The sequence below is a fragment of the Typopeltis vanoorti genome, chromosome 12, assembly GCF_054136105.1.
Source record: "Typopeltis vanoorti isolate ZY-2024b chromosome 12, IOZ_Tvanoo_1.0, whole genome shotgun sequence".
In the NCBI taxonomy this organism is placed as follows: domain Eukaryota; kingdom Metazoa; phylum Arthropoda; class Arachnida; order Uropygi; family Thelyphonidae; genus Typopeltis; species Typopeltis vanoorti.
In genome coordinates, this window is record NC_143560.1 from 59,190,247 (window position 1) to 59,203,363 (window position 13,117).

The window sequence follows — 13,117 nt, forward strand, 5'->3', positions numbered from 1 at the left end:
GTATTTCTTTAATAGTAATACTTATTAATTTCATTAAATAAAATAATATACCATTTATATTAATAGCATTGTTATCTTTTCATAAAATTAGTGGTCATAAGGAGTAAAAGTAGTATTTACCTATGCATTAAGTGTATTTTGAGGGTGGAGGGGGGGGGAACTGATTATATGTAACAATATGACAAAGGGGAACAGGGTTCTACCGTTTTGATATTAGAAGTACGTAATTAATGGAGAAGCCTAATTTGAAAAAATATTTTATTTAGGCTATTTGTCATTATGGGAGTCCCTGTATGGATAACAGCACTGCCGCAACAGACAGTAGTAGCGATCTCTCTCCTGCCGACAAGGTTATCCAGATACACCTACAAGAGGGAGATCATCTCACGTAAGTAAATATATCAATATTTCAATGTGTATTTCAAATTTTCGTATCTCTTATTTTCATTAAAAAAGCAAACCAGTAATACGATTAAATAATTAGGCACGTGTTACACTTGATCCTATACCAGAAAGGGAAGCCATGCCTGTTTCTTAAATTCTAATAATGTAAATATCATAAAAATATATACTTGTGTAAATACCCATGCACCGAAAGAAAATTTTCTGAAGCTTTTCACTAAATGTATCATATACGGTCTTTTCAGATTAAGCATCAATCTTACAGGAAGTATAGTTGATATCGATCAAAATGACGTCACTGCACGTGTTACACTTGATCCTATACCAGAAAGGGAAGCCATATCTTGTGACCCTGCCATTCTTCCCATCGAAGCACTCGCTAAATGGACAGTCAAATTATCGGACAACATTACCCTCGGAGAAGAACTCCTTCTGGCGGGAATTCATGTCTTTACTGGTGAGTATCTTATAAGAGAGCAAAACTGTCATAAATCAAATGCCGTTCGAATAATTATAGAAAGAAACTCGACCTGAGGATAGATTCGGAGGGACTAATGTAGAATTAATTTACTTCTTTTTTATGGAATTTAAAGATTTAAAATTCCATATTCAACAAGTTACTATGTGAAACGAAGTTTTGCCAATCATGTGAAGAGAAGTTAGAATCCCATTGTACTAGTGCTTTGAGTATCATGAGTAGAAAAACCGATGAACAAGTTAGGCTAGGAACTCTATAGTCATCAAATGGCAATGAAAGTCATATAACTTAATTATCACTTCCATAGATATGTATAATTATAATTTACATATTATGTATATATAAAAATATAAACCATAGTGAACGCTTATCTTCTAAAAGTAACAAATTGATTGCACTCAAATAGACTTAGTCTGAGTGCCACAAAAAACAGTTTTCATATTACCAAATGAACTGTTCCATTCGAATAACCTTATATAATTTGAACTGCTGGGAAAATTCAAATACCCATAACTTATTTAGGATTAACAACTGATTTTAATTTAAATAAAAAAGCACAGATGATAAATGTAGTTAACAAAGTATGTACTAGAGTAATGAGATTTTACTATTTGCACAGATTATACATAGATTATATATGCACAGATAATACATGTGTGTGTGTGTGCGTGCGCGTGCGTTGCGAAACATTGACTCGGTTGTTTTGTTTGTATAAAGAGAATTTAATGATTGAAACCGAGAATAACTGTAAAGTTTTGATGTATAACACACTACTAGTTTCGGCTTTTAATATATATATATATATATATATATATATATATATATATATATATATTTTATAAAGAATTGAATGACTAGAACTGAGATTTAAGTAAAAAGGTTTTAATATAAAAACACGACTAGTTTCGGCTTGTAACAGCCTTCATCAGGTGACATTATAAAAGAAAGAAAAAAAATCACTAAAACACTGAAGCTTAAATAAACTATGAACATCATAGAGAGTCTCTATACATAAATGACATTAAATCGTTGTGGTTGTATTTAAAGCTGTTCTTTCGTTAGTTGTATTGTTGGGAAAGTGCGTGCTAGTAGCATCTCGTGAACGCCAGTACATGAATGACAATCTGGAAGGTTGTAGCTCAAGTTATTATTTAGATGAACAGGACTGAAGATGATTTCCCTAGATTCCACGATTTTTCTCTCTAGTTCATCATTGCAGATGTTAATAGAGTTTTCTCAGCAGACTTTGTGACTTTGGTTTTCATCATTAGGATTAGCCGAGAAAAGGATATGACTTGATAATGCACTGGCTCGCTGTCTCTTGTAAGTAATGTCCCTCATGTGTTCTTCCATACGCAACTCGACAGATTTGTCTGTCTGCCCAAAATAAGGAATATCACAATCACACAATATTTCATATACACCGGGGTATTTGAGTTGATAATGACAAGGATTTGGGTGGCTTATTAAGAAACGGATCTTTGGAAGTGGAGTGAACAAGGTTCTGATATTGTATTTTCTTAGAACTTTTGCTAATTTATGTGAAACTGTACTTATGTAAAGAACAGATATATTGCCTTTGAATCTATTTGTTTCTTCTTAGTTATGTCTTCTGAGTTAGGATTAAGAAGGAATCTTTCAATGATTCTCTTGGAATATCCATTAACTTCGAAAGAAGTTTTGAGATGGTTTATTTCTGTAAGAAGTTCATTTGGGTCATCCAGAAGAGAACAGGCTCTATATCCCAAGGTGGAAATTATTCCAAGCTTATTAGGAGGGAAGTGAGGGGACTGACTATGCAGATATCTGTTGGTATGTGTGGGCTTTCTATATATCGATATTTCGAGTTTACCAGAAGAGCGAGTCAGTTTGACATCAAGAAAAGGCAAGGAATTATCCGTTTCAAGCTCGGCAGTAAAGAATGATGAAAGCTGTTACAAGCCGAAACTAGTCGTAGTCGTGTTTTTATATGAAAACCTTTTTACTTAAATCTCGGTCGGTTCTAGCCATTCAATTCTTTATAAAACTATGTATGTTAAACGAGTTAATGATCATTCTTTCATATATATATATATATATATATATATATATATACCAAGCAATTTTATAAGCTAGGTTTTAATCCTTTTTCCCAAGTAAGCAAACAGACAAGTAAGTCAAATTTGCGCTTGCACGTAGTGCAAGTCTGAGGCAACTCGTGGTAAAGGTGGAGTAAGATCCGATCACTTTCCTTAGTATTTTCCCCTAATGCAAAGCACATTCCTTTGTTGGATAATGCCAGTGCAGTTAACAAATTGGATAGTACTTAAATCTACCACATGTCCAACCAACATGTGGTAGATTTGAATCCTACTTAGGGAATGAATGTTCTGAATGCCTTCAAGTGGGAGATGAAATTCCTCGGCTAGTGTGAGATCTTCTCTGCTTACTGGAGGATTAGCGACTTAAAAAAGTCACATGTTTAGTCTCTAGAGCAAGTTACCGGATAAACTCCTAGTCCGCTCACAGTACTAAGATAAGATAGGTTTACAACCTTTTGTGGGTGAGATTTATATTTACATATATAGTTAACTGGAACTTGTCACCTGTTGTAACCCGAATGAGCTTCTGCTCTTAGGTTATACGTATGATCTTTGATAAAGTTTGTACTTGATTATGGAACGCTGAATAAATTAATGGATCAATATTAAAGCTTCTTCTCAAGCTTCTCACTCACCCTAGAATGACAAAATTGAATGCCTCCCTTTTGTTTTATTAGTCCTAAATGCGAAAATTCATTATTATTATTATTATTATTATTATTAAAATATATTCATCATCATCGCTTAAGCATACTGACCACTGCTGAGCAACGTTTTCCCAGTCCGTCACATGCGAGGGTGTGGGTTGAAAAGTTCTGATAAAAATCTAGAACAAAAACGATATTAAAGCAGCAACGTATGTAACCACAAGAAAGAATATATCTTAAAACCCTTAAACCCCCGTATTTCATCAAATTTTTTATTCTTTTAGGATATATAAGACGACATAAAATTAATTAATTTTTGTTCTAGGTGTTTATCAGAACTTTTCATCCCCCCCCCGTGTGTGTGTGTGTGTGTGTGTGTGTGTGTGTGTGTGTGTGTGTGTGTGTGTGCGCGCGTGCGTGCGTGTGTGTTACGACTGTCATGGTCCTAACAGATCCAATTCAATGGTTTAAATAATACTTTAGAACTATTGTTTAAAACCGTAATAATTTCATTGGCATCCTGCTGCACTGTATGGATCCTCCTCATCATTTCTTACAATATTTTCAAAATCTTTTCTTTTTAGCAGCAATTACATTTCACTCTCAATGAAGTTTTTTCTTTTTTCGTTTCGAAGATGATTGCACGTGCTGCATGTTGCACCTAATGTGATCCCAAACTCATTGTACAGAACCTGCGTTCATTTTTAGTTCAGATTGAAATCTTTTCAACGTTTCCCTACAAGTTTTTCATTTTGTTTCAATATAACGTTGGATAAAGGGTTGGGGGACGGGCTCTTCCTTTCCCTCGATTTCCAATAATCAACGTAACATGTGCACTGCGAGAGGATTGCAATACAGTAACCGATACAGCTGCTAATATTAATACAAAACAAAAAAAGTGCCGTAAAACATGAATAAGAAACAGAGAGATTGTGAAATAAATTCAATAAACATTGCTATTATTCCAGTGTTATTTATTTGTCTTTTAAGTTATCTAACAGATAAGCAATAACAATCTCAGCTTTTGAAATTTATCAATACTGCATTAAGTAACGACTGAAATTTATAGCGGAACAACCAGTTTTATACAATTTAGTAATGTTCAGCATGTAGTAGTGTTCAAGCTGAATTGAAAAATTAATAAGAAGCTAGTACTTGATGTGGACGAAGGGTTATATAGTCGGAAACGAAAAACCAACGCAGTTCTTTCAACACAATTCAGGCTTAGTAAGCACATCAGTGGTCTCACATGGAGATGAAAATCATATACCCCTCTTAAAACATTCACAAACATCCATGCCCACAGTGAATGAATCGAGTGCCAGTTAGCTGGGGAGCAGAGACTTTATTCACTTGAACAATTAGGTCGGCAATTTGTTTTTACTGATTTTCCTATGCACAGCAAAATAACTTTTCACATAGTCGTTTGAATTTAAATTCATTTGATTTATGAATTTAAATATCCTTAGACTAATCAAGAGTCACAGCAATAATTCATAATCCATCCATTCATTCGGTCTTTAGACGGGTAGAGTTCCCTAATTTCAGGAAATTTAATGCAATCGGGTTGTCATTCCTCTTCTGCATCCCTCTAAGCGTAAGTATTTTATGTCAATAGATATGTGTTCGCTATCCCGGTTTGCCAGTATGCAGTATGAAAACCCCCGAGCTTCCGGAAGAAAAACCCTTCACCTCAATATAAGATCGGCTAACTCATCTTTAATGGAAAAGCCTTGATAAAGGTTACTCGCATCATCAACAGGATTCGAATCTAAGTCTTATGCAAACAAAAAGCTTCGTCGAAATCAACTGAGCTACGGAGGCTGCATGCTTAATCTAGCTACTATAAAGTCGCTGATCTTGTCCATATTACGAGAATTATTAAGGCTGTGTAACTCTGATTTCAGATTAATATTACTGATCGGTCACATTCAACAGAGATATTAACAATAAGACATTGCTCACAATATCTGCAGCTTCAAACCAAATTAATGAATGAGACAGAAACTTTGAAATGAGCAAAAAACATTAAACAAAAGTCTTCTGGTAAACATCTTTACCAAAATTAGAACAGTTTCTTACTTTGTTCAAATTCCTTCAGAATTTCGATGCAATCACCGGTGGAGCGAGACAAGAGATACAAGACAGGTGATTCTTTTAAAGGTTGTACACATCATCCAATTGTGACTTAATTCGGAATATACTGCTTGGAAAGAAGTCAAGACACACTATAGTGTGAGGAACAAAACAAACAGCCACGGCGCCAAACTTAATAAGCTGTAGGATCTCCTTTCGCTGCGATGACTGCAGTAATCCTACGTGCATACTTTCCACAAGAGTACGATAGCGATCCATGGGAATTTTCGACCATTCTTCCAGTAGGCATGTAACGAGGTCCTGGAAAGTTGTGGAGCGGACGTCCCTTGATCTCACCCGACGCTTCAGTTCATCCCATATGTGTTCGGTATGATTTAGACCGGGGGCTCTGTGGAGGCCAATCAAGTGTAGTGACGTTCCTGTCCACAAATCACACAGTTACTGCAGCAACAGCAGCATTATGACATGGTGTATTGTCTTGCTGAAAGATACAATGATTAGTTCCGTAGAAACGCCATAACTCTCGGAGTCCAATGTTTGTGGCATAACAAACTGTGGTCCGAGGCCACATCAGGAAAAACAGGACCATACCATCACTCCGCCACTTCCGAATTTCATAATTTACCGGTTACGCACTCTGGTAAGAGATGTTCACCGTGCATCCGCCACACCCATACCGTCCATCTGCTCGGTAGAATGTGTAGCGTAAATCGTTGCTCCATAACACAGCTTTCCAAGCTTCCACGTCCCACTGTACACGCTCTGCACCACTGAAGACGACGCTGCATGTTGGTTCAGATAATACGGAGCTTGCATGTTGCGGTTCTACCATGTAAACCCATGTTATGAGCATCGATTCTGAATGTTTTTGTGCATATTCGTGTTCCAGTTGATGTTCTGAACTCTGCATTGAACGAATCGGCCGATGAATGGCAGTTTTTGCATAATTTGCATAACAATAACTTGCAGTTGATTCCCTGCACTTTTCATCTCATTCTCTTTCAAACTCTGTCAGTTTCCTTCTCGCAGCCATTCAATCCGCACACTGTTGCACTGACTTGGAGCATCATATTCCTTCAATTTATACCGGCTACTAACACCTGACTTTAAATGTCACGATGCACTTTGACCATTGGGATATCCCTTGACTTCTATCTAAGCAGTGTATATTTGTTTTGAAATTGCCTAAGGTCTCCTCCAAAAACTTTAACAGGGAGGACATGTATTCTATTCATACATGAATGGAATACATCTCCAAGGCACACTATCCACTGACTTACTTACTTTTAGGTAAAATAATGAAAAAAAAAAAAATACGTAACTCATAATGAGTTACGTAGTTAATATGGTAAGAAGTTGTAATTCAGAAGTGGCTACGTGAAAATGAAAGAATGTTAGCCAAGTATTCACTTTTAAACTAGTCACCTCCTAAGTTCTCAACAGGTGGCTTATTTTTTACGTATGAGATGATCTTATATGAACAGCAGTACTTAAAAAGCATAAGACGATCATACAATATAATAATTACTTGTCTACTTAAATTTGTGATTATTTGTATTTTACTGCAATTCGATGATGGAATCATTTTTCTAATAAAGTTTATCTCTGACGTTGCATAAAGAAACTACGCAGCAGAGTAATATAGGTTACATTAGCGGAAGAAAATATTAACATTATTTATATAATACAAGATATTACCATAGAAGAGAGGGGGAAAACGTGCTTGAATTGGAGTCTTTTATGACGTCAAAATCACGTGCAAAACTACGAGAGATAACCATAATGTGGTTATTAAATTCTCATAAATAATAGATGAGACATATTTTCTTAAATTTTAATGGTATGGGGCCTATGAATTATGATTAATCGTATGCACACTACCAGTTTAATATAAATTTAAAGCTTTTCCATATTAAAACATTCTTTCGCAATCGCATTGTAGATCTTTTCCATAAGAAAAACGCATCTCAAGAGAGAAAAGAAGTCTCCATGAATTTGATTTTCCGTACTGTAGTTTATTAGATAGAATGGTGTGCAGAATAAATTTAATATTTGGATTTTCATACTCTTTCATGCGCTTCATTGCAATGTCAGGGATTTCATTTCTTGGGAAAATGTTTATATTTTTCTGGTTTACGAGAACGTCTCGTATATTTTCTAATTATTGAAAACCAATAGCACAACCAAATGAAATATTTCTCATTTTATTGAAAACTCGCACAGCAATCTCTAGAATGATTTTGAAAGAGGACTAAACTCCTTGTATTTCATAGCAAAGACGTTTACATTATTCAGGGACCGAAAGTAGATACCTGATGGGCTTTCTTTTCAGTTTCTGAAGTAAATGACTAGTTAAAGAAAATCTTTTAAGATCATTAGTGATTAGAAGAGCTCCTAAGTAATCTTTATTCTCAATTTCTGCATTTAGTGAACTGAATAAAAATATCCTAAAAAACCTTTTACTCGTTACTCTGGCAAAAAAAAAAATCCACTTTACAATGGCTAAACCTTTAGCATCCAAACATAATGAGCTGTTCTTCTCTTGTAGTCCGTACCACTGTGTCAGATGTAGAATGTGAATTATTCTGGTCATTAAATGTGACTGTAAGAAGCCAGGAGTGCCGTCGGCTCTCAGAGGACAATCTTTGTTCAGAACGCGGAACTTGTCTTTCTAATCCATCAATGGTAAGTTAAATAAAATATTTCTTTCTCTCTTCTCCCTCTCTTATATATATATTTTTTTCAAGATTTGATATATATGTATAGATCTATTATTTCAATGAAATAAAAGGTAAACATACCTACCTTTGAACCTTTAAAACTAATCAAAGTTTCTGTTTTTCATAATCCAGCAGTGATAGTGATCCTATAATAGGAATGCCAAAAGTGGCAAGCCTGACGATTTGTTGACGAACCACTGAAATTCGTAAAAAAGTAGTATAAATTCTCTATCCAAAATAAATTTCACATGTTTTCAAAGAGTAAGCAGCGTTTTGTACTGAGAGCCTGCGTGTCTCTCTAGTCTTATATATAACACTAAAAGTTCCTTGAGGCAGAAACGGATGCAAGTTATTGTATACGTGGAAGAGATTCGGTGCTAAAACTGTATTGCTACTCCCAATATTGGGTGTTTGGATCCAACTTAAGTTACATATATTTTTTGAACTTAGAAAACGAAATAATCAATACTTTAGAGAACCAAGAACTACTATGGAAACAAAGGTAAACAGTTAATGGAGAAGAGAAAGAAGATTATAGTGGTCGCTGAAGATATCAGAGGGGTTTTTGTTTAGTTATTTCTATGTAATCAAAGGTTCGCCATCACTATTCTAACAATCTTGTGTGTGTGTTGCTCACAGAAGATTGAGCTCCGCAAACTCGCTTTTCCTTATTCTGATTTTTTTTAAATCCAAATTAACTACCAGTTAATAGTATAAATTAAGAAGCGTATTCTTGAAACTAACAATTTATAACTCATTGCAAAAAAAAAAAAAAAAAGATAAAGCATTCAATAAGATTCTCCTGTTCTGAATTGACTAAAAATTAATTTTAAAGATGTTTTAAATTTTAATCAATAGATGTAATTATTTCATTACACACAGGAACTTGTTTAAGCACGAGTCTGGAAATGAGTCCTGTATTTTTGTGGTCCATTAGATAGAAAAAGGTTCTCTAACATTACACTAAGAAGGTATGTGGACTACCATCAAAAGATTAAACTCCTCCAACTTGTTTCTTTAGTGTGCTATGTAATATCCATGAACTACAATTTTCTGAATATTCGCGAAACGGTCGACTAGATTTGCAGCCTAATCTAGGCTAGAGTTACAAAACTCTAGTTTTCGCTCGAAAGATGAGATTAGGTTGCAAAATAAATGAATTATAAGTGAAAATTCAAATCATTATTAATGTACACGATAAGATGGGATTTCAACCGTAAATCCGATGCTTCCATGTGACCCTTAAAAAGTAATGCCAAAACTACTCCAGTGCTGACTAATTAACATTTTAATCGAAAGTAACACACTGTGTAACTGGAACATTCTTAAACTTGATTCGTGTATCAAATGAAATGCAGTCAAATCTTGATTGAAGTTGATGGGCTGGAATTATTTATTTTGCCAACACATACTCGTATCTTGATACTGGTTGGCGAATAAAGTTAACAAAAATTATAAACAATAAACTAAATAGCTCATCGCAAAGTTGTTTTGAAACGTATAAACTGATATGCTGATTTACTGGTCATTATGGGTTGGGAGATGTATGTTTTTACAAAAACGTATGTTGTAATTTATACTATAAATCAAAATTTATAGTATAAAATTTATTATCGCTTCAAGGAGTAACATCGTAAACGTGACATGGTAAGTAGGTATCATGTTTATATGTGACTTGATTTAATTCCTGCAAAACTCAGAATAATGTAATATGACAACTTTAGCCCAGCCCTTACTTTATCGTACAACATTGCGATAAGCTGTTGCAAAATAACTAATTTTCGTAACAATTCGTCTATTGCTAATAGTGACACAATGAAAACTGTGATTAATAATAACATTCCACTGCACTTACGTATTGCCTCGCACTTCTTTTGAGATATTATTTCAAAAAGCTGGATTAAGTATTTTATTAAAGAGAGAGAGAGAGAGAGAGAGAGGGAGAGAGAGAGGGGGGGTGATAGTGGGAGTTAACAGATCTATGTGGAGCTTCTGTAGCAGTGAATTCAAGAGAGAGGGGGGGTGAGGGGGGATAGTGGGAGTTAAAAGATCTATATGGAGCTTCTGTAGCAGTGAATTCAAGAGAGAGAGAGAGAGAGAGAGAGAGAGAGGTCCTATACAATGCTAAAACATCGTATACTGTAAACGAAAATAGGTGCTAATCAAGCCACAGACCTTTGAGCACTCGTTTATGCAAATCTTGACAGCTCGATGAGCAGCTCCTCGCAAAAGTTTATAAAATTTAGCAATTAATCATTTGATTTCTGACAATAACTCCGCGTGCAGGTTATCTCTGTATTAATAGCACAGTATTAATAATATTTTCATTCTTCTGATTTTGAAAATATATAAAATAATGTATAATTGATGTTCATTTCTGCAATCTAAAATTACGTTTCTATTGGTTATCTTGTTTCTTAAATATTTACCCTCTACATAAACTTTGTGTTTCTATCAACGGTATATTTTAACATGTAGGTCCCTATATTTTGGATTCAATTTGTATATCTATGAAAATGGTTTTCATGTGACATGAAGATCGAAACTGATTAAACTTTTGACTTTATATAAGTATTAGTTTATCATTTGAAAGAAACATCAGTTTTGATATAAAAAAAAGAAAACAAACCATTTAGCCGTTAAAAACTGTAAAGACTAAAACGTTTCAGAATCAATTTAAAATCCAAAAGTTTCTGGATCTCTAAAAGGGAAGTCGTTTCCAAAATTAATATGCAGTCAATTGAACGTGCTGAAAATTTCGTTTATTTCTTATTTAAATGTGGTCTAATTGAGCAATTCCCCTTCCAAAGAACACTTCACTGCTGGTAATGTCCCTTACGATCTCTTTCATCCGTTTGATCTTAAAACAATTATGGAAAAGGCTTAATTAGGCTAATAGAAAGAGGGATAGTTTATTAAAGTTTATTATTCTCATCACATATACTTGATATTTATAACGATACAATTCAAGTATTACTATCACATTTTCTGTTGGTTTTTATATTTGTTTTGGGATTATTATTTTGTTATAGACAAATAAAAATATTTTTCTTATATATACAAATGGAGTAAAATACATTATCAGATAGTTTTCATAGTCTATAAATTTGTTTAAAATAAGTTAGTGAGTCAGTGACTATGTTTATGCGTAACCAAGGTCCGTAGCCATACTGGTTAAGAGAAAATTAAATTTGTGCGATACAGTCACTGCAAAATCCAGTGACTATCTATGAGGGCTCACGTAACATCTCGTAATTGAACATGATATGTAAGTTATAGAGATCTCTTATACGTTTAAAATAAATGCCAACATTATTTAGTCCCGTGAGGTAGTCTCTCAATCTTTTTCTGAAGGCATATTCTGAGGTTATTGATTTCATCCCATTTCGGAGTTTATTGAAGCTGCTTGTTGTTAGGTATTCAAAAGATTTATGAAAAAAAATTATTTGTTTGTCTTGGTTACTGCCAGCAAGTTCCGACCACAGTTTAAACCATAGTCTACATTATATACCGAAAAACTTACACCGTTCTTGCTTACATATAATATACAACCATAAAGATAGAATTTCTGCAATGGCAAAATATTATGAATGACAAACAGATCGTTGGTTGAATGTGCGAAGTCAGTAATGGCTATAGCTCTAAATATTCTATTTTGTATTCGTATCAAAGGAAGCAGATTATCGTTGCAATCTCCAACCCAACAGGTGATACCATATTGCAGTGAGGAATTTATTAAAAAAAAGCTTACGCATCTTATGAATGTTGCATTTACAAACTTTTTAACATAATATATTTTGTTGATTACGAACCTCAACTTATTTGTTAAAAATATGATGTGGGAGTTCCATTTCAGATGGCTATCGATATGGGGGCCCAAGTACTTGACTGATTTTTTTTTTTTGACTGAACTACAGTTACAATTTTGAATATCACTGCATTTCGTTTCATGCAATCTTATGGCTATATTGTGATCTAGCTTATCTGTTAACGTGAAGTATATATATATATATATATCTCATTTTATCGGTATTAATTTTAAGATCATTATTGCTAAACCACTTATTTAGTTTCAACATATCATGATTAATCCGATTTTCTAGATCATCAAGGGTAGTTTCGGTGTATACGAAAGACATATCATCAGCGAACGATATCATTTTGCCAAAAAGTTTGTATTTACACAGATCGTTAACATATATTAAAAATAGGATGGGTCCTAACACCGAACCTTGTAGGACTCCGTATTTTGTTATTTTGGTTGCGCTACTGAATGCGCTGCACCTGGTATATTGTTTTCTATTATTTAGATAGGATTTGAACCATCATTGGTAACTCCTCTAATGCCATATCTAGACATTTTCAGTAGTAGTATGTCATGATGAACACAGTCGAACGCCTTAGATATATCGAGAAAAACGACTGCTGTGTACATTCCTTTATTCATTCCGCTATAAATTGTTTTATGGAACTTCAATAGCGCTTTTTCGGTATTGAATTCGGATCTAAACCCATATTGATTAGTTGCGTAAAAGGATATGGTATTTATAGCTATTTAAGCGTTTTTTTTTATTAGGATTTCAATAATTTTTGAGATTGTGGATAGTATAGATATCAGTCTGTAATTTTTGATTTCATTTCTGTTACCTCCTTTAAATAGCGGTACAACTGAAGCAGTCTTTAAGTGTTCTG

At 34.1% G+C, this 13,117-nt stretch overlaps 1 protein-coding gene across 1 annotated transcript in view; it reads left to right on the plus strand.

The window, feature by feature from the left end:
* LOC150100820 (uncharacterized) overlaps window positions 1-13,117 on the plus strand; it is a 79,072-nt gene that overhangs the window by 25,413 nt on the left and 40,542 nt on the right. The window contains exons 2-4 of the mRNA XM_090401547.1: window positions 267-388; window positions 648-859; window positions 8,254-8,390. Coding sequence (XP_090257673.1) covers window positions 267-388; window positions 648-859; window positions 8,254-8,390 — 471 coding nt within the window. The remainder of the gene's footprint in view (window positions 1-266; window positions 389-647; window positions 860-8,253; window positions 8,391-13,117) is intronic.